This window comes from Oryzias latipes, chromosome 2 (assembly GCF_002234675.1).
Source record: "Oryzias latipes chromosome 2, ASM223467v1".
Lineage (NCBI taxonomy): Eukaryota > Metazoa > Chordata > Actinopteri > Beloniformes > Adrianichthyidae > Oryzias > Oryzias latipes.
Window position 1 is genome coordinate 13,994,008 of NC_019860.2, and position 23,686 is coordinate 14,017,693.

The 23,686-nt window shown below is 40.3% G+C and overlaps 1 protein-coding gene across 2 annotated transcripts; it reads left to right on the forward strand.

The window, feature by feature from the left end:
• The first annotated feature begins 1,146 nt into the window (after window positions 1–1,146).
• Window positions 1,147–23,662, forward strand: igfbp2 (insulin like growth factor binding protein 2). 2 transcript variants are annotated; one of them, XM_023964915.1, is made up of 4 exons: window positions 1,147–1,576; window positions 15,661–15,842; window positions 23,240–23,380; window positions 23,494–23,662. In XM_023964915.1, exons 1-4 carry the CDS (start codon window positions 1,192–1,194, stop codon window positions 23,644–23,646), a joined length of 861 nt encoding a protein of 286 aa, XP_023820683.1. In that variant the 5' UTR covers window positions 1,147–1,191; the 3' UTR covers window positions 23,647–23,662. The 2 variants fall into 2 exon arrangements, with proteins under 2 accessions (XP_023820683.1, XP_023820690.1); XM_023964922.1 differs by having other exon boundaries at window positions 1,156–1,576; window positions 15,661–15,818.
• The last annotated feature ends 24 nt before the right edge of the window (window positions 23,663–23,686 follow it).

The window sequence follows — 23,686 nt, forward strand, 5'->3', positions numbered from 1 at the left end:
CAGAGTTCTAGGGCCACCAAAAAAAATTACGATTTAAAGTGGTAATTTTAGGAGATATTTTAAACTTTATTGTAAACACTTGTGTGTATTTTCATTTGTGTTTGAAATAAAGCAAATTGAATTGAATTGAATGTACGAGAAAAAAATAGTAAATTTACAATGTTAAATCTCGTAAATTTACGTGGTTTTTTTTGTAAATATACGACTTCAAATCTCGTTAATTTACGAACTAAATACGTGTAAATTTACATGGTTTTAGGTAATACATTTACGCGATTTAAATAGTAAATTAACAAAATTTAAAGTCATAAAAGTTTGGACTTTAAATCTCGTAAATTTACGACTCAAAAACTCATCAAGTTACGACTTTAAATCTTGTAAATTTACAAGAAAGAAAACTCAACGGACCGCCAAAGAATACTTTAAATCTACGAGGTTTAAAGCCGTAAATTTACTAAAGTTAAAGATGTAACTATATGCGATTTTAAGTCATAAATGTATTAGAAAAAAACTTCGTAAATTTACGACTTGACTTAAAAAAGCGTACATTTAAAAGATTTTTTCTCGCAAATATACGACTTTAAATCTCGTTAATTCACGAACTAAAATTGTGTAAATTTACATGGTTTTAGGTAATAAATGTACCCGATTTAAATAGTAAATTAACAAAATTTAAAGTCCTAAAACTTTGGACTTTAAATCTTGTAAATTTACGACTCAAAAATCAGTTAAAACTTCATATCTTGTAAATTTACGAGAAAGAAAACTCAACGGACCGCCAAAGAAAACTTTGAATCTACGAGATTTAAAGTCATAAATTTACGAGATTTAAAGATGTAACTTTATGAGATTTTAAGTCGTAAATTTATGAGAAAAAAGTTCGTAAATTAACGACTTAAAAACGCTTAAATTTAAAAGTTTTTTTTCTGTAATATATACGACTTTAAATCTCGTAAGTTTACAACTTAAAAACACTTAAATTTTTGACTTTCATGTCGTGACTAAAAAAATAAAGTTGTTTGTGAACTGGCCCTAAAACTCAGTCGTACCCAGAGACCCCAGAGAGCCAAAAACCTGGGATTTTGTAGGACCCAGCAGCCCACCCGGCGCTCGGCTTCACCTGTTCGCGTGCACACATCGTCCCCCCCCCCCTCTCCCCCCTTCTCACTTGCCTTCCATCGCTCCATCAAGATGCCTAACAGCCTCCCGCCTCCCGGCATGCTGCGCTGCAGCCTGCTCATCCTCTGCGCGTCGCTGGCCGGCGCCTCCCTGGCCGAGATGGTGTTCCGCTGCCCGGGCTGCAGCGCGGAGCGCCAGGCGCTGTGCCCGCCGCTCGCCGAGGCGTGCGCGGAGATCGTGCGCGAGCCGGGCTGCGGGTGCTGCCCCGTGTGCGCCCGCCAGGAGGGCGAGGCGTGCGGCGTGTACACCCCGAGGTGCTCGTCGGGTCTGCGGTGCTACCCGACGCCCGACTCGGAGCTGCCGCTGGAGCAGCTGGTGCAGGGCCAGGGCCAGTGCCGGCGCAAAGTGGACGCGGAGCCGGGCGCCTCCAGCCAGGAGCAGCGCGAGCAGACCAGCGGTCAGTCAGTTCACCAGAACCCCCCCACCCCCGCCTCCCCCTCTCCCTATCAATCTTTAATGGCACTGTCTAGACTGCAGCCTGACTAACTAACACACTGAGCTGCGACTTCCACTGAAAAGCCACAGCTTCCTCCACCTCTGCAGGCGACCATCCTTCAGATTGATCAGGAGTCATGCATGCGCAGTTCTGGGGCTGAGCGAGCAGGGAACTCACCAAAATGATTGTCTGCAGAACAGACAGAGGGAGGAATGCTGCATTGATAGGAAACATGGACTTTAAACTTTAAACCAAAAGATTCTCTTTCTTTTTTCCACCCTCTCTTAAACATGGGGGTAAATCAGGATCAGCTTAAAGCAGGGGCGTCCAAACTTTTTTTTTTCTTTACAAGCAAGGGACCAGATTTGGTAAGGGGGCCTTCTATTAACCCCCTAAGCTACAGACACACTGGGTCCATGGTGTTCACACTGGACAAGCCCGGAGAGGCTCCTCCTTTCTTTCTACTGTTTACTATTGCATTTCCACCAGAAGGTAGAGGTTGGTAGAGGGGCTTTCACAGCAAGAAGGCCCCTGGTTCAAGTCCCGGCTGAGGGACCTGAAACAGAACTTCATGGGGGACCTTTCTGTGTGGAGTTTGCATGTTCTCCCCGTGCATGCATGGGTTTTCTCTCTGGGGACTCCGGCTTCCTCCCACCGTCCAAAAACATGCTTCATAGGTCAATTGGCAACTCTAAATTGTCCACTAGGTGTGAGTGTGAGAGTGAATGGGTGTGTGATTGTGGCTCTGCAACAGACTGGCGAACTGTCCAGGGTGTCCCCTGCCTTCGCCCGCAAGTGGCCAGGATAGGCTCCGTGACCCCGAAAGGGATAAAACAGCTAGAAAATGAATGAATGGGAAAAAAGGTAGAGGTTTGGTGCAAAATGTCAAAGCGGTGCAAATCTCGTGGATCTTGCTCCAGGCCTTTTTTTTCACAGCTCTATTCCGATATATTCCGATGTAAGACATGCCGTCATATACAGTAGTTCTGGCACAAATCGCAATTATTTCATTTCTCCTGCACGATCAATTTTTTTAAACGGTTCCGTAAATTAAAAAAATGGCCGTCTTCCATTGGTCATTACCGCATCCGAGTCCCTGATTGGTCAAAGTTCAACTGGTTTAACCTTCAACGGGCAATCAAATGGCCGCCCGTTTTATACATAGACCTCGAACACGGCCTTAAAGCTTGCACAGCGACACATGAACAGAAGCGTTTTGAACACGCAAGCCTAATACGTGCATTTAAGTGCGTTTACAAATACTTTTGATTGGAAATGTTTGAAATTTAGTTGCTTGAACACGCGTTGCCGAGACCAGTGTGAACGTGGCATTACGGCACTATTTCAATATTTGAAAGACATATTGTCATACAATGGAAACAAACAGGAATTATTCATTTCTCCTCCACGATCAATTTTTAAATAGTTGGTACTTCTTTAAATTAAAGGGGACGTTATCCATACGTCACTACGTAAACCTGAGTCCCTGATCGGTCAAAGTTCGACCTGGTTTAACTTGCACTGCGTGTTCATTGGCCACATGTTACATATGTAGAGTCCAAAATTGTTCATAAAACTTCCTTAACTATGTGTAAACGCGAGAGGTGACACGCATTTGCATAGACTTTTTATCGGACGTGGTCACTTAACTATGGGCGGTGTGAACGTAGCTTTAAGCTACATACACATTGGCTGTTTGACGGGATTAGCGCAGTTTTGAACGCGCGTCACATGCTCAATGTGAACGTAGCATTATATTTGGAACTACAAACCACCGTTGATATGATCACGGAAACAAATTCATTTGCTCTTCTCGTTTGGCCCCCAAGGCTCTGTATAGACAAAGAGCCACAAGTTGTTGCCATAAGTTCTAATGACTTAAATTCAGCCAATCACAATCAAGAAATTGTAGTTCTTAGAAAGTGCTGGGGGGCACATATTATTGGTTTTATGACAGGAGCCTGCAGACTGAAAGAAATTTGAAGGCAGGCCGTATTTGGCCCACAGACCGGACTTTGGACACGCCTTGCTTATTTTATATCATTTATAGTGAATAAAAGCTCAGATTTTAAATTGTTTTTTAAAAAAAAGGGAGAAAAATTCTGAAACTGTTTTTAAGTTGAAAGTACACATTTTTAACTTGAAAGAAATTTAAAAAAAAAAAATTGGGGGGGGGGGGGTTGAAAAAAAAACATGTAAGAAATATTAAAAATGTTGGTCAAAAATGAAAAATATTTATTTTACACTTTAATAGCAACATTGAAAGTTTGACCAAAAAAATGTTACTTTAAAATTGAATAAAAAAAAACATCAACTATAAACTTTAAAGTGTTAGCAGACAAAAATATGATGTTTTGGTTTCTCCCACTCTTCACTCTTTTCTTGATTTACAGTTTCGATCATAATTTTCGGTTTCAGTATTGAGCCTAATTTTACACGGGGGCGGGGCTTTAAGCCCATTGGCTACCTAGACATGATTGACATTGGGTGATTTGGGGGACTTTAATTTCCACTGCAAAACAGCGTCTGTTGTTGGCGCTACCTGTGTCGTCCCTCCCCTGACGTACCAAACTTTTGGATAGCATTATCACGTCGGTATATAAGAAAATGGCTTACTTCCAGCTCCAACCAACGATGGAACCAGAAATCATCAGTAAGCAGTGATGGAGTCACTCAGTCTAGTTATCATATGCAGTCAAGGCAGTATTAGAGGAGCCAGAGCCATTAGTTGATACCTTTTTCGAAAATATTTTTATTAGAAATTTAAAAAATAATATCCACATGAATAGAACAGAAAGAAATAAAGATGAAAAAAAACAATAATAAAATTCAACAAAATCAAATAAAATTAGAATTGTAGCCTAGTACAAATGTCATAATGTAATATAATTCTATAGGGATTGTCATACAGCATGTTATCTTTAGTGAAAGTGGACAGTTTTCTTGCATTTTTGTTTTTCATAAACTTGAGCGATTTAAAATATAAACAGACGTCTTTATGAAATTTATTAAATAATGGTTTGTTTTGGAGTGAAAATTACATGAACCTCTGTCACCCAATGGAAATCAAGTCCTGGTAGCCAATGGGCTCAAAGCCCCGCCCCCACTTCAAATTAGGGTCAATAGAAAAAGTGAAAAGTGTGAATTGAAACAGTAAAGTGTGACAGAAATGGAAAAAACAAAACAGCAGCTTTTGCAAACATTTTTTTTTAATTTGTTGACGGTTGTAGGTTTATACTTAATTTACAGTTAAAGCTTAGTTTTTCTTCAGTTTTTCAAAATGTCTTTCAAGTGTAATTTTTCTTATTAACTTTTTTTTCAAATTATTACAACTTCAAGTTCAAAATAGCTTTCAGATTTTTACTTTTTTTTCTACGACAGTGTAAGGGCCAGTTTCCAAAAAAATAAATACATTTAATTACAACTTTTAAGTCATACATTTATGAGAAAACAGTCATTACTGCTAAATTATGAGACTAAAGTTTTTTTCTCGTAAAATTACGACTTTAAATCTCGTAATTTTTCTTCTTTTTTTTTTGGGTGGTCCTAAAACTCCGTCATGTTTTTCTGATTTACTCCGTCAATTTTTAAAATTTAGAATCATTTATTTTTATTTTTATTCACTTGATCTCGACTCCGTTCTCTTTTTCTTAGCGTGCATGTGCAGGCATGGAAGGTGGGACTGTTGTTCCTGAAACAGGGTCAGGTTCACATAGAAGAGAAAAAAAAATAGCAGAAAATAAGTGATCTGAATCCTTGGACACTTCATGTAAAGGCCTGCTTTGGGAGGCGTCCTCCTCGCCTCAGGCGCGGATCAGCTCCCTCTTGCAGAACCAGAAGTTTGACGAAGAGATTTTCCCGACGTAAATTCTTTTTTTTTTTTAAATGAGTCTAAAATTCAAACCTTCATCTTAAAATCTTGACATTTGTGGCCTCTAGAGCAGTGGTCTCAACGTTGCAGAAGTTTTGCATTTAATATTTTTCAGCTTCCAGTTCCTGAAAAAAGCTATTTTTTTAAGTAAAATGCTACTACAAGAAATTTAAGTTAAAAAATAAATATTAAAACATTTGTAGCATTTTAATTTATTTTAAGACAGATGAGGAAGATTTCATGAAACAATGTTGCAGATTTGTCAATAATTCAATATAGAATACAATTGTAACATTGAGATATCAACCAGATCATCCTTCAGGGCAAAAAGTTTAATCATATTTTGTTTTTACATAAATCCTGACTCATTGTGTGCTTTAAGTTTCTTAACAGATGGCTGCCTATTTCCCCCTTGCTCTTGAAAAATTCATAAAAGTCCTTTTTACAAGTATACACAAATCAGAAACAACTTTATTTGATTGAATCTCCATTCTCGTCCAACAACCGGACGCTGACTTTTAAGGTGCGATGGATAAATAAAGCAAAGTAAAATAACACAACTGCCGTAACGCTGGCATTTTCTAAATATAAGAAATAAAAACATGAATCCACCCTGTCTGTAATTGTTTTGTCTGGATCATTTAAAAGTCTGTTGCCACATATTGAGGCAGAGCGGATTCTGCTAGGTTGGAAAAGCTGTCTCAATAAGTTTGTGTAGTACTTGATTTTCTTTAACGTTGAAGGCTTTTCTTTGGTGGGCTTGGTTTACCCCAACTTTCCAAACATTTTGGGGTTTTTTATTTGCTTTTAAGCGTTGAGCTACTAACTTAGCGGTCCGTGCAGCCGTGACAAGATAGATGGATGTGGTGAACAGCATCTGGTAGTTTTCCAATATAAAAATAAATAAAACAGAAATAACTGAAGTTAGCGAATGCTTTTTTTTTTCTTCTGCAGTCCGGTACCAAGTGGCCCACGGACTGGTACTGGTCCATGGCCCGTTCTAGAGTCCTGAGGGACTGGTTTCTGTCTGCGGGGATGCGATTTCCTGAGGAAATTAATGACAAATGACAGGAGGAAGAAGAGGAATTCCTGATAGCAATCAGCTTCCATTTGGACCCATAAGATGGAAAAGTTGTATAGTATATAATTGTTGTTTTTTAAAGCAAAAACAAGTCAATTTTTAATGGTTTTTATTGTTTTTATTTGTTTTTTCTGAGGTTCGCACCAGCATAGAAAAAAAGTTCTGCTTGTTTTGCAAAATTAGAAAAATGAGTGATTCAATGATAAATTGATGCATTAATTCTCTAAACTGTATCTTTTGCAGTGAAAATTGCTTTTTTTTCCAGACATTTCAAAATGTCTAAGAAGATCCCATGTTGGTGTTTTAAATGGCGTTTTTTGACAAACAGTTCTATTATATATTGAGATGGCCACTGATAGATATTCAGTCTAAACTGCATTGCTGCAGTGAAAAATTCAAGAAAATGCTTATTTTTGTGAAAAAAGTAACAAAAACAAAACACATTTCAACAAACCAAATGTGCGGTAGGTAGGTAGGTAGGTAGGTAAGCAGGCAGGCAGGCGGGCGGGCAGGTAGGTCGGTCAATTGATAGATAGATAGATAGATAGATAGAGAGAGAGAGAGAGAGAGAGAGAGAGAGAGAGAGAGAGAGAGAGATATCCAAAAATGTTCATTTTATTTCAGTGTATTTTATATTAGGATGGCCTCTATCAGTAATCATCCCAATTCCCATGTGAGCATTCCTACACATGTAAACAGGAGTGCAGTGGTGAGTTCAACCCTTTCCTTTGTTTTTAACTGAATAACGTATCTCCATTGAAAATTAGTTAACAAATATTATTTTATAATATTTTAAAGTTAAACACAGCAGTTCTCAATGGAAGGGTAAGGAAAAACCAAAAACAAGGAGCAACGGGTGTTACTACCATTCACGAGCAACTGGAAACAAAGTAGAGGTGGCGACATTGACAAAGACTGAGCTCAGTAAGTGATAAACAACAGAACAAACCAGAAAGTTGCCACTTAATTTCATAAACACAGACAAAGTTGTCGGTATTTAACAGATCCCCGAAGGGCCTTTAAGCCTTTAACATCAGAGCTTTTGCTCCAGTCTTGACATTCTTTTGACTTCTAAAACTCTTCAACTGTCTACGCAATTAATGTAGCAGAGAATGTAACACTTTACAGTAGTGCAGTGTAAAAGTAAGTGACATAAATGAGCAGATTCTGTCGCAAAGAAATGTGTCTTTGGTCCGTTGTGCAACACTATACGGTTCATGTAAGTTACAGTATGTCGAAGTGGGCGTGTTGTTTAATCAATCAATAAATACTTTGTGAGGGACATTTGTCTTGGCCTGAGGAGCCCACAGCTACAGCATAAAGAACACAACAGAATAAAAATGTAACACATCCTTGTCAGGTCTTCAATTTGGTGCAAAATCACCATGACTTAATGTCATGTAATCCAAAGCATAAACTCAATGTGAGACCTTGATTTGAAGATTTAAAAAAAAGGATTATGCTGTCTGAGCAAATGTGAATAAAACGATCATTTAACTCTGAAAAGCCTACAGTTTAAAAACATTCACCAGTTTCCCACTGCTCTGTGTGTTTGTGCCTATAATCATTTGATGTTTCATTCCCCTGGAAACTTGGATCTAAATAAAGGTTCCCTTAATCAAATTGGAGGGCCGTTTAGTTGTTTTGGCTGGGAGCAGACATAGATGATCTCACCGGAGAATTAGTTGGACACAGATCTGCTTTTTTACTTGCATGTAAAAAAACAAAAAAAAAAATTGAGTGTTCGTCAAATCTATCAGAGGGTGAGACAGGTTAATTTTGTTCTTCTGACAAAGAAGAGCCCAATGTTTTACTGTTTGGAACAACAAGGAGGGAAAGAAGGGAGCGAAACACCTCCCGGGCCACGAGGTTTTTGGAATAACATTGTTAGCTAACAAAGGGGCATTCCTGTGTACCTGCGGGGGTGTCCAGACAATCCTGCAGGACTGAAATAGCTCCTAGATAATCCCCGAATCATCCAAGGCTTTGCTAAAAATGGGCGTTTGGGTCGTTTTACCCTGAGGCGTCGACTTCAGGCGTATCCTTGCCAAGAATCTCCCCGTGCCTGTTGTGAACTAGAATAACTTCCCACACTCCAATTTGGTCAATGGTGACTTAGGACAATCCAAACACCGTCTGATATGCTACTGACACTGGGGGGTGGCGGGCAGTCTCACAGTTTTGTAAATTAGGTAGATTGTTTCGCATGTCCTCATATTTGATGATTCTTGTGGGAGTTTGTCTGATTTGTCGACATCTGAAATTCTGGTAACACAGAAAAAGGACCAAATCGATCGAAATTGGATTGTTGCTTTGACTTGGGATCTACGACCTTGTTGTTTTTCTAGCCACCTTCTAGCCCTATTAACTATTGATTACCTGGATTTTGTGTAATCAATCAATCCAACATCGGAATCACCTGATCCAGGTAGTAAACATTGAAAAGGATAGGGATGGCTCAAACACATTGATGGTTGTCTTGAGGATTGGGTTTCAGTGCTACGCCAACATTTATCAATACACAGTAAGAACTAGAACTACACATGTACATTTAATTTGTATTCAAAGTTTAACAACACATTTTATGTTTCAAAACATTGAGTTTAATTTGATTTAGCCTTGTATTCAAACAATAATGATGTACGGACAAAGGTGTGGATCCAAAGTCTTTTTTCATGCAGGCACAGGACAAGAACCAAGTCCTCTAGGGATCAATACATCAGCAAAACTTTAATATCTCCTCTCTGATCATCTTTTGATCTATTTTCAAAGCTTTCCCAGTGGCCTTTTAATTATAATTATGACGTTTTTAGCCAAAGTAAAAAAAGCGGCAGAAGTTCATTAGAAATTTGCCTATAAGTTGTGGTGGAGACCAGACAACATTTTTCATCTTCTCCTGATTCACAACAATTTGAAGAAAGAAATAGGCAGAAAGGCAATTTTAAGCTTAGTTTCCTTTATATTTATGTCCTCCATCATCAGTAAAACGTTCCAAGAACATGTTAAAAACACCACCCAAAAGAAAAAAAACAGATTTTAAAGACACACTGATAGAAAATCGGGTTTTCAATCAAGTTATTCAGTATTTGCCACTTAAATGCGAGTCTTTCCTTGAAACCAGGTCATGTATAGTCGGAAAAACAGTTACTACCTTTAAGTAAGTATTAGTTCTCTAAAAAGTGTAAGGTTTGTCTGTAGTGTTATTAGGTTTTGGCCTTCGTCAAGAGATTTTGCGGTCTTTGTCCTCTCATATCCCGCAACTGCAGGAGACAGTCAGTGGCAGTTCGGTGTGATGCTCTCTCGGTTTAACGTGTTCAAGCTTGTTGAAGTACCTGACCTAGCTTAGGCCTGTCTTAAGAGTTCACTCAGCAGTGTCTTTGGTTTTGCACGGTGTAAGAAATGCCACATGAACATACGTGCCAGAACCTGTGCAAGCCTCCTTTTATAGAAAGCTGTTGCGGGCCAGAAAGCCTGGAAGGTAAACATATCTGCACTCTGCTGAGTTTGTGTTTCTAGAAAACCATTGCCTTGGGTTCTTGTGGTGGATTATACATTGCTGGAACTCTAAATGTCTTTTGTTTGCTTTACTTTACCCTTCAAACCAGTTCAGCAGTTTAACATTTGCAAGGATTATTATATTATTATTTTTTAGATTTGGGTGTATCCTGATTTCATAAATACCTCAAGAATGTGTGCTACACACTATAGACATGTTTGCATGAACTTAGCAAGATGTTGACAATGATGCACCTGTTCAGAGATAAACAAGCCCCACCCACTGCTCTGGAGTTTCACGCAAACCCGGGAAACACCAAATGTTGCATTTCCTCAGAAGACCACTAGAGGCAGGTTACAAAAGGGTGCAATTTCCCCATTGATTCCCAAGGTAAAAAGTCTGGTTTCAAGAAATGAATCTATCTATCTATCTATCTATCTATCTATCTATCTATCTATCTATCTATCTATCTATCTATCTATCTATCTATCTATCTATCTATCTATCTATCTATCTATCTATCTATCTATCTATCTATCTATCTATCTATCTATCTATCTATCTATCTATCTATCTATCTATCTATCTATCTATCTATCTATCTATCTATCTATCTATCGTCAGAAAAATACCACATGAACATATCAAAAACCCTACTCTCCTTATCCTACGGGTCAAAAATGACCCACCCTACCAAAGCTCTAAATAAAGGAGCTTAATTGAATTTGAAATCTCACATCTCTTCTGCATGATGAAACAACCTGTTACTTACGAATACACTTAATTTAATTTATATTTTGTCATTATTTTCATTACACATTACAAAAAGACGATCACCAGTCAACATTATTATACTTTTTTTTTAAACAGAAACCTACCTACTGACGGTAAAGGATTATTATTGCTACTGTGAAGTAAGTATTTCTGAATTAATTATATTTAAAAGGAAAAAGAAGTCAACAATCCGGAATTTCTTAAATAAACAGTTTATCCTTTTGAGTTTTTGTAGACTAGGGCAGCACGATATGAGAAAAACTTCAGATTTTGGATATTAGATATCAATATTATGATGACGATATAACATGAACAAATAGCAAAACAATCTACCATAAAAGGGCTCCATCTGATTGTTCAAATGCATAAATGGATTTATTTGATCCTTTAAATACTGCCATAAGATTGTTTTAGCACATTTAAGGTAACCATTTATCCCAATTTTTTGCCGTCTTTTTCGATATGTTTATTGCACAGCTTGACAATGATAAATTCGCGATTTATTGTGCAGGTCTAGTGTAGACGTTTGATAACAATTGTGTATGAGTGTTATAGTATTCTAGTATGTGTGTAAGAATTTGGTAGCATATGTGGAATGCTACGTTCACACTGAGCATGAGACACACGTTCAAGAACGCGCTTTCAGCATTTCCCAAAAGGGAATGTTAAATTACGAGAATAAAGTCGAAAATTTTCCATATTTATAGTCTGAAATTCACAAGAAAAAAGATATAAATTAACAAGAAAAACCACCAAAGTTGTCTGTTTATTGGAGCCTTGCTTGAAAATGAAAGATGTGGAGCATTTTGTGAAGCTTTATTTCCGGAAAGGTTTCAAAAACAGAAATTTTCAACCTTTTGGGGACTCAAAATCAAGTTCTTGTAAGTGCAGCCCACTTTTCGGGGTTTAGAGTCAGTAATGGAGAGTTTCCTGTGTAAAACTAAGAGCTCAAAGACACGATAGTGTGTAGAGGACAGCTACTTTATTCAGCCATTTTCATTAACGTAAAGTGTCTCGTTTTAACACAAAACATCAAAGAGGAAGGAAAATAGTCTGTTATATTTGCATAAAAACGTTGAAAATACCAAAAACTAAGTCTTTTCAGACTGAAGCGTCAAACAGACTTAGAGATCTTGTCTGTCTTGGTGGAAGACAGGATCGGAAGTGGACAGCTGCAGGGATACCGATGGCTTCATCAACAGGCTGCAGAGATCCTGCAAGCCATCAATCAATAAATAAAACTTTAAAAAACTGTAAATAAAAAAAAGAGCTTCCAAACATTTGGAACATTATCAATAAACATTAAGCTTACCTGTTCAATTGAATTTAGTCGGTCTGCTCTGCTGCTGCGTGGCGTTCACTTGCTGAATTGTATGCCCACTTCCACTTTAAATCTCGTAAATTTACGAGATTTAAATGTTTGAATTTTTCTTCGTAAATCTACGAGATTTAAAGTCGTAAACGTACAAGATATGCAAGTGACTTTAAATTTCTATTATTATTATTATTATTTTTGGTGGCCCTAAATCTCTTGTCGTAAAAGTCAAATTTTACACCACATAATAAAAGTTTAGAAAAAGTTAGGATGGAACTTGCTGCCAAATATTTCAATAATAAGTATCCAAAGTTGCATTCACAGTCATGTGTTTTTTCTTTTTTTGTTTGGCTTTAGAATCAACTATTTTTTGCATAGGTGTGATCTTTTTTTTTCATTTTGTTTAGATGGTCAGAAATAGGACAATCAGACATGTCACCTCTGGCCTACGTGCCACCTGGGAATTCATCACGGATCATAAGTAGAAAAGAAGCCTCTCGGGCCTTTGTTAAAGGATTAAGTCAAGCAGTAGACTGGATAGGACGCCTGCTGCTATGTTGGTATTGTTGATCCCCAGCCCACTGCTGTGCAAGGTCTGGAACCGCGGCAGAGGCCTAGTGCCCCCTAAAAGTGGGGTCCTCACCCTCCGACTTTGTGTGCACATAGATGTTCGGCGGCGTGCAACGTGTGCTGCATTTACAGGCCGTGCACTGAAAATCTCTGGCTTCAAAGGGAGCGAATGTATTTGCTCTTGGATAGAGAAGGGATTACGTAACAAAGCAAATTAAACGGAACCCCAGCTGCCGGTATTTCTGAGTATTCATCTGTGGAACTTGCACACACATGCAAGGGTTTTTGACTTGATTATTGCCTTTTTGCTGTAGAGTGCACCGTGAAACTTCAGTCCAACAGATCTATCTGGTGGATTTTCTTCCGTTGGATTTTCCTTTCCCTCTTTTTCTTTTACGATATCCTTCAACCAAATGACAAAGTCACTCGCTGGTTGGTCTCTGAGGATGCCAAACTTCCTTTGGCCTTCCCTGAGGCATACATGTTGCAACTTGGCCTACATCACTTTGAATTCTCTGTGTCATGACCTTCTTGGTTTATCGCTCCTTACATTTGTGTGTCCACTGAAGCTCTGGACACTGCGCACGGGGGGCTTTTACAAGTTTGTCAATTTTTCCCCATACTTTTAAGTTTTAGTTTCTGCAGCTCAACTGATCTTAGGCAAGCTATGTGAAGAATTTGTGTCTTGGAAGATTTTTTTTTTTTCCATCGAGGAACCGTGAGGTCAAGATAGACACTCCTCTCCCACTCCCTTTTTATGAACGCCAAGGAATGCTCTGTTGTCAGAAACAACAAGTAAAGCTTGCAGCTGACTGCTTCCTGCTTTGCCAGAAGAGGCTACTTTGTTCGGATGAAGTTTCTGTTTTTGGTGTTTTTTATTGTATTTTTATGGCATTGTGCAAATGATGGGAGGGAGGGGGAGCCAGTTTAGCTTGTGCTGGTTTGTGGTGCCTTCCGTCCGTGAAACCAGGGTTCAAATCCGGGCTGTTCCCTATTCCCTTCTCTGCTTCTGTGCCGGTCCCAAGCCCGGATAAATTGAGAGGGTTGCGTCAGCAAGGGCATCCGGCGTAAAACATTGCCAAGTTAACCATTAACCACTCATCCTCAAAAGAGAGGTTGTTTCGCTGTGGCAACCCCTGATGGGAAAAAGAGAAAAAAGGAGTGCAAATGATGGGAGGGCATAAAGTGTACATAGCAATTAATGCTTAAAATTATATTTTATTCAAATCATTGTGAATCAGGAGCAAAATGCTATTTGAAAAACATCGTGTTTGTGATGTCGTAAATACGCTGGGCAGGCCATAAGCTAATCTGCTCCGCCCCATTCTCATACATGTGCTTGTAGACGACTAGATCCATGTAAGTCTTTGTTTTCCTCCTCCTAGCTGGTATCTGGCTCAAACGGTACAACTGGAAAGCCCCAATCAATATTGCTCGCCATTATTGTTGCACTGGTAATGTTAGGTTGGAGGTGTGAGGGGCTGTAAGCTAGTGGAAGAGCATGTAAACATAGAGCTCCAAGTAATTTTCTGCGCGATGTGAGAAGTCTAACAGTGGTGCTATTCTATTTCAGGTATTTTTTGCAAAGACGTAACGATAAAGTGTGGTAGAATGTTCTATTAATATTCCGTTTGTATGATTTTGAAGTTGAAAAACAACAGTTTTTAGGAAACTTTAGAAAACTAAAATGTGAATGGATTTGCCAGTAATTCTTGTTTACCTGTTCGTTTGTACACATATTCAATTTACACTTGATAATGTTGCAAGAAATGCAAAGAATCTGGAAAACCTTGCATGCACTGTTCAGTACTAAAGTATTTAAATTTGACTCGCACTGGTTGAATTCTTGGCTATAGATGTCCTGGATCAATTTTAGGTCAGTGAATTGGATTAAATAGAATTGAACCACAATTTTATAGTGAATTGAATCGGCAACGACACACATTGAATTGAAGTAAATCGTTGTTAACATGAATTGTTACACCCCCACTAATTTTCTTTAAATGTATGTCCTCCATCATCAAGGAATACCAAAAAAACATGTTCTAAACAATAAAAACACAGTTTTCATCTGAGTATTAAACTTTAGCTTGATATCATTTGTTTCTTTTTGGGATGGCTCAATTCACAAAGTAGCCACACACATTTTTTACATTTACTTTTACAACATGGGGTTATGAATCTTCTGACACAGCAGATGTATATTTGAATAAGCCCCTTTTGTAATTTAGACTAAACTTTATTCATAATAGTTATATTTGTTACAGTTTTTTGTTTGCTAATGGCTTAAGAGGACACTCGTCTTTTTTCGAGATTGGAAAAATGTTGTTTTTTTTCCTGGATGCTATTGCTGGGATATAATGATGACCTTTTACATGTCCTTTGCAACTATGCTCAACTGAAGTGTTTGTTTTCTCTTTTTGCTGAAAAAGTTATGAATGGATGAAGTAATTCTGTTAAAGAGATTCCGTATTAATCTATATTTTTCAGTAAAATATTGTTGATATGATGTCACCGTTTCATTTTTAGCTACCTTTTAAATTGTTTTCCAATCATTAAGAAGCGAGTTTACATGTTTAAAAGGTATGGCAGTTGTTGTTTTTTTAAATGGAAGCTGTCTGGACCCACTTAAAGTGATTGTAATCTGGAGTCGGGTCAGTGAGCTAAATGGATCCGTAAGAACTTCTATTTAAAGTTAAACCCTTCCGTTCTAAGTTTGGCTTAGCGGAAAACTTTAAATATCTGATTCTATCAGCTTTTGTGTTCATTTATCAATACTTTGTGGCCAAATGACACTATGGAAAAAGTCATCATGGAAACTTGACTGTTGCTCCAGTTGGGCTGTAGCCAATGTTTTTGGCCAAGTTTTTGGAAGCCGAGTTAACATACAGAAAGTAGGCGTGCATCATTTTAAAAACGGTTTCGCCTGTTTCCATAGTTGAGGCCGTGGAGCTGCAGCCTGAACTGGGTGTCAGCGAGATGCCGACCATTCGAAAGCCCAGCAGAGAGAGCGCCTGGCTGGGGCCCAAAGAGAGTGCAGTACGCCAGCACAGACAGGAGATGAAGACCAAGATGAAGACCAACAAGGTAGAAGAGGTGAGACCTACTCTGCCCAAACAGGTGAGTGTGTGTTCTGTGGGAAAAACTTTCAAAAAATATATATATTTGAAAAATATCAATAAAATCAACTCAAAAAATCCCCCAAAGTGTAATTTTGTGTCTTACTTATAAATGTACTATAAAAGTGTTTTATTTTACCTATTTATTTGCATTTCACTAGTTTCTATTATCAATATGCAAATGCTAAAAAGAAAATGTAATGATATATTTCAGCTCCATATGTAATTTTTAAACATTTACGCAAAAAATAAAAATCAAGAACCAGTAAGACTTGTATATTACGGAGCCCGGGACCTGACATGGGTAAAATAATAAATTATTTCGTTCCTACGAAATAATATTCAGTTCCCACGAAATAATTAATTTGTGTGAACTAAATAATTATTGACCAGCCCATCCGGCCCATCTGCACCTGGGGCTGGGATCGGCCCTTCCCTGGCTCTGGGACGGGACGGGACAACCCTCTCGGGGCCCCCGGTCGCTCTGGGTGTCACCCGCTTCGGCTGCGGGGTCTGGGGTGGGGTGGGGTGGGGGGCTTGTCGGCCCTGTCCTGTGGGGGGGCGTTCTGGGGGGGAGGGGGGGGCCATTATTAGTACGGGTCGGGGGGGCTAACGGGTCGGGGTCTCCGCTGAGGCAATCAGTGGTTGCCTCGGCCGGTTGGCCTCCTCGGTCCCGTCGAGGCCTGACCAGAGCTCTTCTAGGGCCGGCGTCTGGGGGTGGGGGCCTGGGCTTGCTCCGGGGGGGGCGACGCTTTCTGGCTCCTCTCTCTCTGTGTGGGGTGGGTGGTGCCGGGCCTGGGGTGTCGGCGCCTCCGGGGGTGGGGCCCCTGGGCTGGGTGGCCCTGGCCCCTTTGCTGGGGGTGGGCTGGGGGACGGCTGTTTGACCACCGGGGGACAGTCTACCAGCTGTCCCCAACTTACCCCCTTCCTTATATAACCTCATATTAGGGTGAGGGGGGTCTAGCCTGCGATGCGCCTTGGGGGGGGGCTACTTGGGAGTGGCCCCCCTCCTATGGTTGCCGTATGGAGTGGGCCCCCCCTCTTTCGGTTTTATTTGCACCTTAGACATGTAGGGTCCTTGGTAGGGGGGGTGCTTGGACATCACTGCAAGCAAGCAGCAGATGTCCTCCTGGCACCCTACCCGCCAATTTTAACCGCACCTTAGACATTTAGGGCCCCTTGGTGTGGAGGGTGAGGGGACATCACTGTGAGTAATCAGGAGATGTCCCCTTAGTGCCCTACTCGCCAATTTTAACTGCACCCCCCTTAGTACACACACCCCTCCCCCTTCAATATATACATTCAAACATAAACACACACACATGCACACAAACACCCTCTCAAACACCCATACACGCACACACATTTTACAAGGAAGGTGGGACCTGGGTCCATCTGTCCCCTACCCCTTCCCTGGTGGGGGGTGCGGGCCCCTTGGCGATGGCGGCCGTGTCCCTTGGGTGCCGGCTCCCTGGGCCCGGCGGTGCTCTCTCCGCGCGGTGGGGGGGTTCATATTACACCTGAGCCGGGGGTGTTCGTGTCCCTGGGGGGTGGGTCCTGGTCCTTGCCCCTGGGCGCTGGGCCCCGCCAAACTTCCAACATGGCCGAGCCTGGTCGGGCCATATTTATAACACCCCTTGTGGGCCGCCCTTTTTTCCCCTTTTTTCCTACCTGGACCAACCGTGGGCCGGGTGGGTGGCTGCCTGGAGTGCGGAGCGGGTCTCCCTTGGGGGGTCCTGGCTCGTACCTGGGGTCGGGGCGGGGGGATGCCCGGAACTCCTGGGTGGTGGTGGGGTGCTCGTCTGGGGCTGTGGGCGTCCCTCTCCGGTGGGGCCCTGCGTTGGGCTCTTCCGGCGCGGCGGGGGGCTGCTTTCCTGGCTGGGCTGGGGCGGCGCTCTCTTTCCCTCTGCGCCTCCCTGCTCTCTGGCTCTGGGGGCCTCGCGGCGGTCCTGCTGGCCCTGGCCTGGGTGGCGGTCTTGGTCGCCCGGGGGGCGGTTGTTCCCTGCCTGTTCCCGCGTGGCGTTGGGGGAATTCCGGCTGCCGCTACTGCTGCGGCGGGGGTCTGGGTGTGGGGGTGGCTAGGCGCTCCTCCTCCTTCTTTTCACATTCCACCATCCATTTTAGAAGAACATAAACACTCACTTGAGCACAGGTGTTAGCTCACCTTTGCACTAATAGTTTGCATGATTGAATGAATGAAAGATTTCACACTAGTTGGTTTAAAGGCATAGGTATGCGTTCGTGAACACTATCTGTTTTGTGTGCATGTTGACATGTGGACATTTTTGCGGCTAGCAGGTGTGTTGATAATATTTGAGTGTGTGTGAACAGGCCCCGCCCTTTCTGTACTACATTTGAACCGTACCGTAACGATAAACAACCAGTAAACCTGTCTGCTCTATGCTGCTTCATGGTCTTACCCCCCTTCCCCTCCTATTATCACCCTCCTACCCCCCCTCTCTCTAACGTCCCTCTCTCTTCTTCCCCTCTTTCCTTTTCCGTCCGGTCCAACACCAAAGATTTTCAAACATGATTGAAATTAATAAAGTTTGGCCTCAATTACAGAAGGGGTTTATTCAGACATACCTTTGGTTTGTCTGAAGATGAATAACCCCTCTTGTTAAAATAAAATATGTCCAACACAAGAGGCCCTCAGCTCTCATCTGTTTGCCTAGCTGTTGGACAGGATAAGTTAAAAAAAAAAAAAAAAAAAAAAACATTATTGACCTGATAAGTCATTCATACACACGGATGTTACCAATACTTGGATTTGCAGCAGATACTTTCACATTTCTGTCTGTGTGTGTTTCATTATATTGCATGGAAGACACGGAGGATGTTTAGAGATCAGACTTATTTATTTATTTTAAAAAGCTTTACAAAAGCATTGGTAATCATGTCTCCATGTCTGCGTTCATTCACATCCCGGGACGGTCTCCGTCCTTCCGCAAAAACAGCCGCTTTCCGCCGCTACTTCCGTGTCTCTATGACCTGCGTTCGTTCAAGAGGAGAAAAAAAAACCAAGAATGATCTATTTTTTATTGTCTCGATGAAAATAAGAAAAATATCGTGAGCTTTAGGATGCCCAAGCTTGCTGCTTCCCCATACAGCAGCGATTCTGACCACTATAAGCTCTGTCATGCCGGCAGCTGGCTGGCCGGTAGACAGACTGCTAACATACTCGTTAGCAGTCACTTTACATCCGAATGCTTCATGCCACGTATCCCATTATGCATCACACATATCCCATAAACTATCTCGACCAATCAAAGTGTCCCTGTAACTGTGGTGTATTCAAAAACAACAGGATGAATGTATATCGAAATATTAGTCTGTTCCCACGCATTAATTATTCCGTGGGAACGAAATATTATTTTGCAGGAATGCTTTATTTATTTATTTTACCCATGACAGGTCCTGGGCTTCGTAGTATATAAAAAACAACTATACTCCCATTTTTTGTCTGTATTATTTAAACTACAGTATATGTGCTTGCACTTTATGTCATGGATTTACAGTTTTTTCCTTTATGCCATGCTTCAGCTTTGATTTTCCACACGCCCTCTTTTCGACTACCTAAAGTTCAACATTACCAACTTCTAAAAAATTTAAAATAAAATAATCAACGCAGTCAGTCTCCAGGGATATATATCCTTGGGCTGAGACAGCATTCAACACACGTCGTATGACATGTGTGAGAGACTTTCTAACATGTCTGTGAAGAATTGCCATATTTCTTGGCTATGGTGTATAGTTTCACTGTTCGAAGAGAACAAAGAAAATCTATTTCTATCCAAGTTTTCTTTGGAATTCATGAGCATATCTAACAATTCAGCACTGGTTGGAAATGAAAATAGTTTCTAATTCACTTACGTTTACAAGAAATTGCACCTGTGATTGCTTAAAACTCATTATAAAAATCATTTGCAAAAATGCATTGAAAAATTAGACTTCTAATAGGACTTCGTTTTGCCATTCCCGTTTTCAAAAACATTTTGAAAATAATTGTCATTCCAAATACATATATTTAAACTTACATTTATATTCATATACATCTAAACTAGCTCACATTACAAAAATAAATGTTCTGTCTCTCCTGCAGGGCGTTTCAGTTTTGCCACCAGGTGGCACTTTATTCCAGAAGATTTAAGCAAAAAAAGGTGCTTTACACCACAAATTGTTTCTTTTAACAATGTTTTCCTAGAAGAGTTTGAAAAATGATTGCCTGTGAGTAAATAAAGCTGTACATTTAGTCAGCAATGTATGTTTAGGTCGACAGAGCGTTAGCATTAGCCGTCCTATTGGAAATTCTATTATATATTAGCATTAAGTAAGTGGACTTTGACTTAACTGCTATTATTGTTAAAATTGAATTGTTGATGTATCAGAGTATATTAGTAATGTTCCATGAACCTTAAGATTAAATTTTGTAAACTGTCTCACATACACCATGGTTATAAATTCCCACCCTAAGCCCTAAGTACTAAAAAACGATATCGTGCGGGAATATGTAGTGCCCTGGATTTTACAAGCCAATCGGACACCATGTTCGCTTTTTTTTTTTTTTAAAGGCGAATATGATGAAAACGTTAATGGTTCATTTAAAAAAAATACAATTGAAAATTTGTTTCTTGCAAAACTTGTTTAGACCCACTGCATTGTAGCCTATGTCCGCCAATGTCCGCATCAATGCTCACTGGTTTTTTGCAGAGACTTTAGGGACATTTTCTAAGGCACTCGATTTTGGAATCGTAGATTCAGACAGCACTACAAAATGGCAAAAACACTATATGGTGAACTATGTAGTAAGTCGTCAAGGAATTTGGACACAGCCCATGATTGTTTCAAAGTTTGATAGAGCAAAATCTCACAAGAGAAGTGTTGGGGAAGTAAATATTATATAAAAATATATATACACATATATATATATATATATATATACACATATACACACATACACACATACATACATACACAGTACTGACCATGGTTTGGACACACCTTCTCATTCAAAGACTTTGAGTCACACTGACGGCATCACTGTTGCCTTCACTCTGCGGTCCAGCACACCCCAAACTATCTCGATTGGGTTCAAGTCTGGTCACTGTGGAGGCCAGGTCATCTGGCGTAGCACCCCATCACTCTCCTTCTTGGTCAAATAGCCCTTACACCGCCTGGAGGTCTGTTTGGGTTCATTGTCCTGTTGAAAAATAAATGATGGTCCAACTAAATGCAAACCGGATGGAATAGCATGCCGCTGCTGCTATTGCTGTTGTAGCCATGCTGGTTCAGTATGCCTTCAATTTGGAATAAATCCCCAACAGTGTCACCAGCAAAGCACCCCCACACCATCACACCGCCTCCTCCATGCTTCACGGTGGGAACCAGGCAGGTAGAGTCCATCCATTCACCTTTTCTGCGTCGCACAAAGACACGGTGGTTGGAACCAAAAATGTCAAATTTGGACTCATCAGACCAAAGCACAGATTTCCACTGGTCTACTGTCCATTCCTTGTGTGCTTTAGCCCAAACTAGTCTGTTCTGCTTGTTGCCTTTCTTTAGCAGCGGTTTCCTAGCAGCTATTCTACCATAAAGGCCTGATTCACACACTCTCCTTTTAACAGATGTTGTAGAGATGTGTCTGCTGCTAGAACTCTGTGTGCCTTTGACCTGTTCTCTAATCTGAGCTGCTGTTAACCTGCCATTTCTGAGGCCGGTGACTCAGATGAATTTATCCTCCACAGCAGAGGTGATTCTTGCTCTTCTGTGAGCCAGTTTCTTTGTAGCGCTTGATGGTTTTTGTGACTGCACTTGGGGACACTATTTTTCAGACTGACTGACCTTCATTTCTTAAAGTAATGATGGCTACGTTTTTCTGTACTTAGCTGCTTTTTTCTTGCCATAATAGAAATTCTAAGAGTCTATTCAGTAGGACTATCAGCTGTGTATCCACCTGACTTCTGCACAACACAAATGATGGTCCCAACCCCATTTATAAGACAAGAAATCACACTTAATAAACCTGACAGGGCACACCTGTGAAGTGAAAAACGTTTCAGGTGACTATCTTTTGAAGCTCATCAAGAGAATGCCAAGAGTGTGCAAAGCAGTAATCAAAGAAAAAGGTGGTTACTATGAAGAATATGACACATTTTCAGTTGTTTCACACTTTTTTTGTTATGTATGTAATTACATATGTGTTAATTCATAGTTTTGATGCATTCAGTGTGACTGTACCATTTTCATAGTCATGGTCATTGGTCTGTACTGCATATGTATATATATATATGTATGTGTATAAATATATAAATGCATGTGTGTAAATACATTCCTTTGTGTGTGTGTATATATATATGTATATGTGTGTATATATATATATATATATATATATATATATATATGTATGTGTGTATGTGTGTATGTATATATGTATGTGTGTGTGTTTATATATATGTGTAGATAGATAGTCTGTCTGTCTATCTACCTTTCTAAGTATATACAAGGCACAAACTTAAGTATTTGTAATAAAAAAAAAACGTGATAAAACTGTTTATGTACCAGTCACATAATTTACTAAAACCCAAACTTAATTTTGGTAAGGTTTTCTCCAGGTTTGGGAATTTCGTGTGACATAAATTTACCATCATTCCAAATGACATTTGAAGCTTTTTTTTGACAACTATTTACAAGCTATCACTGCCCAGTGGCACAACTGCAAGAAGCTTTTATAATCCTTATTGCCTAAGATAGTATAGAACTCTGCAGTCTTTGTCCCTTAAATGGTAAATGTACAAGATTGTCTGAGCTTCCAATGTTATTACAAGCAATGGCAGTCTAATCAAAATATATGATGTGTTTAAATGAGCAAAGAATGAGCAGCTTCGACCTAAAATCCACCTGACCTGCTCTGTAGCCCGGCACAGAGCGAACTATTTTCCAACCTCCATAAAAGCCATTTAAAAATTATTGCTTTACCAGAAACTGGATCTGTTTGAACAAGATGGTTGGCTTGGTTGCAATATGAGGTTAACCTGAGGTCACTGGCAAGATTTTAGTCATTGCTGGCAAAACTGTAGTTTTGTGAACTCGTGTTTATACGAATTTGTGTCCGTGTGCGTTTGAGATTTTATGGAGAGCAAGAAAGTGTGCTGATGGCTTTACAAACGCAGCATGGAGCTGATGTTTCAGGGAATATTTTTCTTTTTATATGGACAAGCATTCGAGGATGTCGGTAATGAGACTTCAAGGTCGAAACTTTGCAGTATAATTCGAGACGTCAAAGAATACAGAACAGTCGATTCCGTGGTCTAGAATGGGGGCGTTGTGGCTCCGGCACATATGGTTACTACATGAGATGAGAAAATGTGTAATATTTTTGTTGTTTTTGCTCCTTTTAAGACTCAGTGTCAGCAGGAGCTCGACCAGGTCCTGGAGCGGATATCCAAGATGCCCTTCAGAGATAACAGAGGTCCCCTGGAAGACCTGTATGCCCTGCACATCCCCAACTGCGACAAGAGGGGGCAGTATAACCTCAAACAGGTGATCCCAAGCACTCGAATGTCCAACTATGAGCTTAGATGTGTGTCAAAGTCCAGGCTAAAGGTGCCTTTTGATAGTGCTTTACTGCAAAATTACGATCTATTCTGTTTCAGTGTAAGATGTCTCTGCACGGTCAGCGCGGTGAGTGCTGGTGCGTCCACCCTCACACTGGCAGACCCATTCCATCAGCCCCAACCGTGAGGGGGGACCCCAACTGCAGCCAGTACCTCACAGAGCTGGAGCTACTGGACACTGCCCAGATCTAGCATGATATCATGTTTTTTTTTTTTTTAAAAAGCGTTTTTG

What these genes read in the sequence shown, in the direction of transcription:
- igfbp2 (XM_023964915.1), top strand. Translation starts at nt 1,192, where the DNA reads ATGCCTAACAGCCTCCCGCCTCCCGGCATGCTGCGCTGCAGCCTGCTC. An exon ending in GCAGCGCGAGCAGACCAGCG is followed by an intron (nt 1,577 to 15,660) that starts GTCAGTCAGTTC and finishes CTGTTTCCATAG; the next exon opens with TTGAGGCCGTGGAGCTGCAG. An exon ending in GGCAGTATAACCTCAAACAG is followed by an intron (nt 23,381 to 23,493) that starts GTGATCCCAAGC and finishes ATTCTGTTTCAG; the next exon opens with TGTAAGATGTCTCTGCACGG.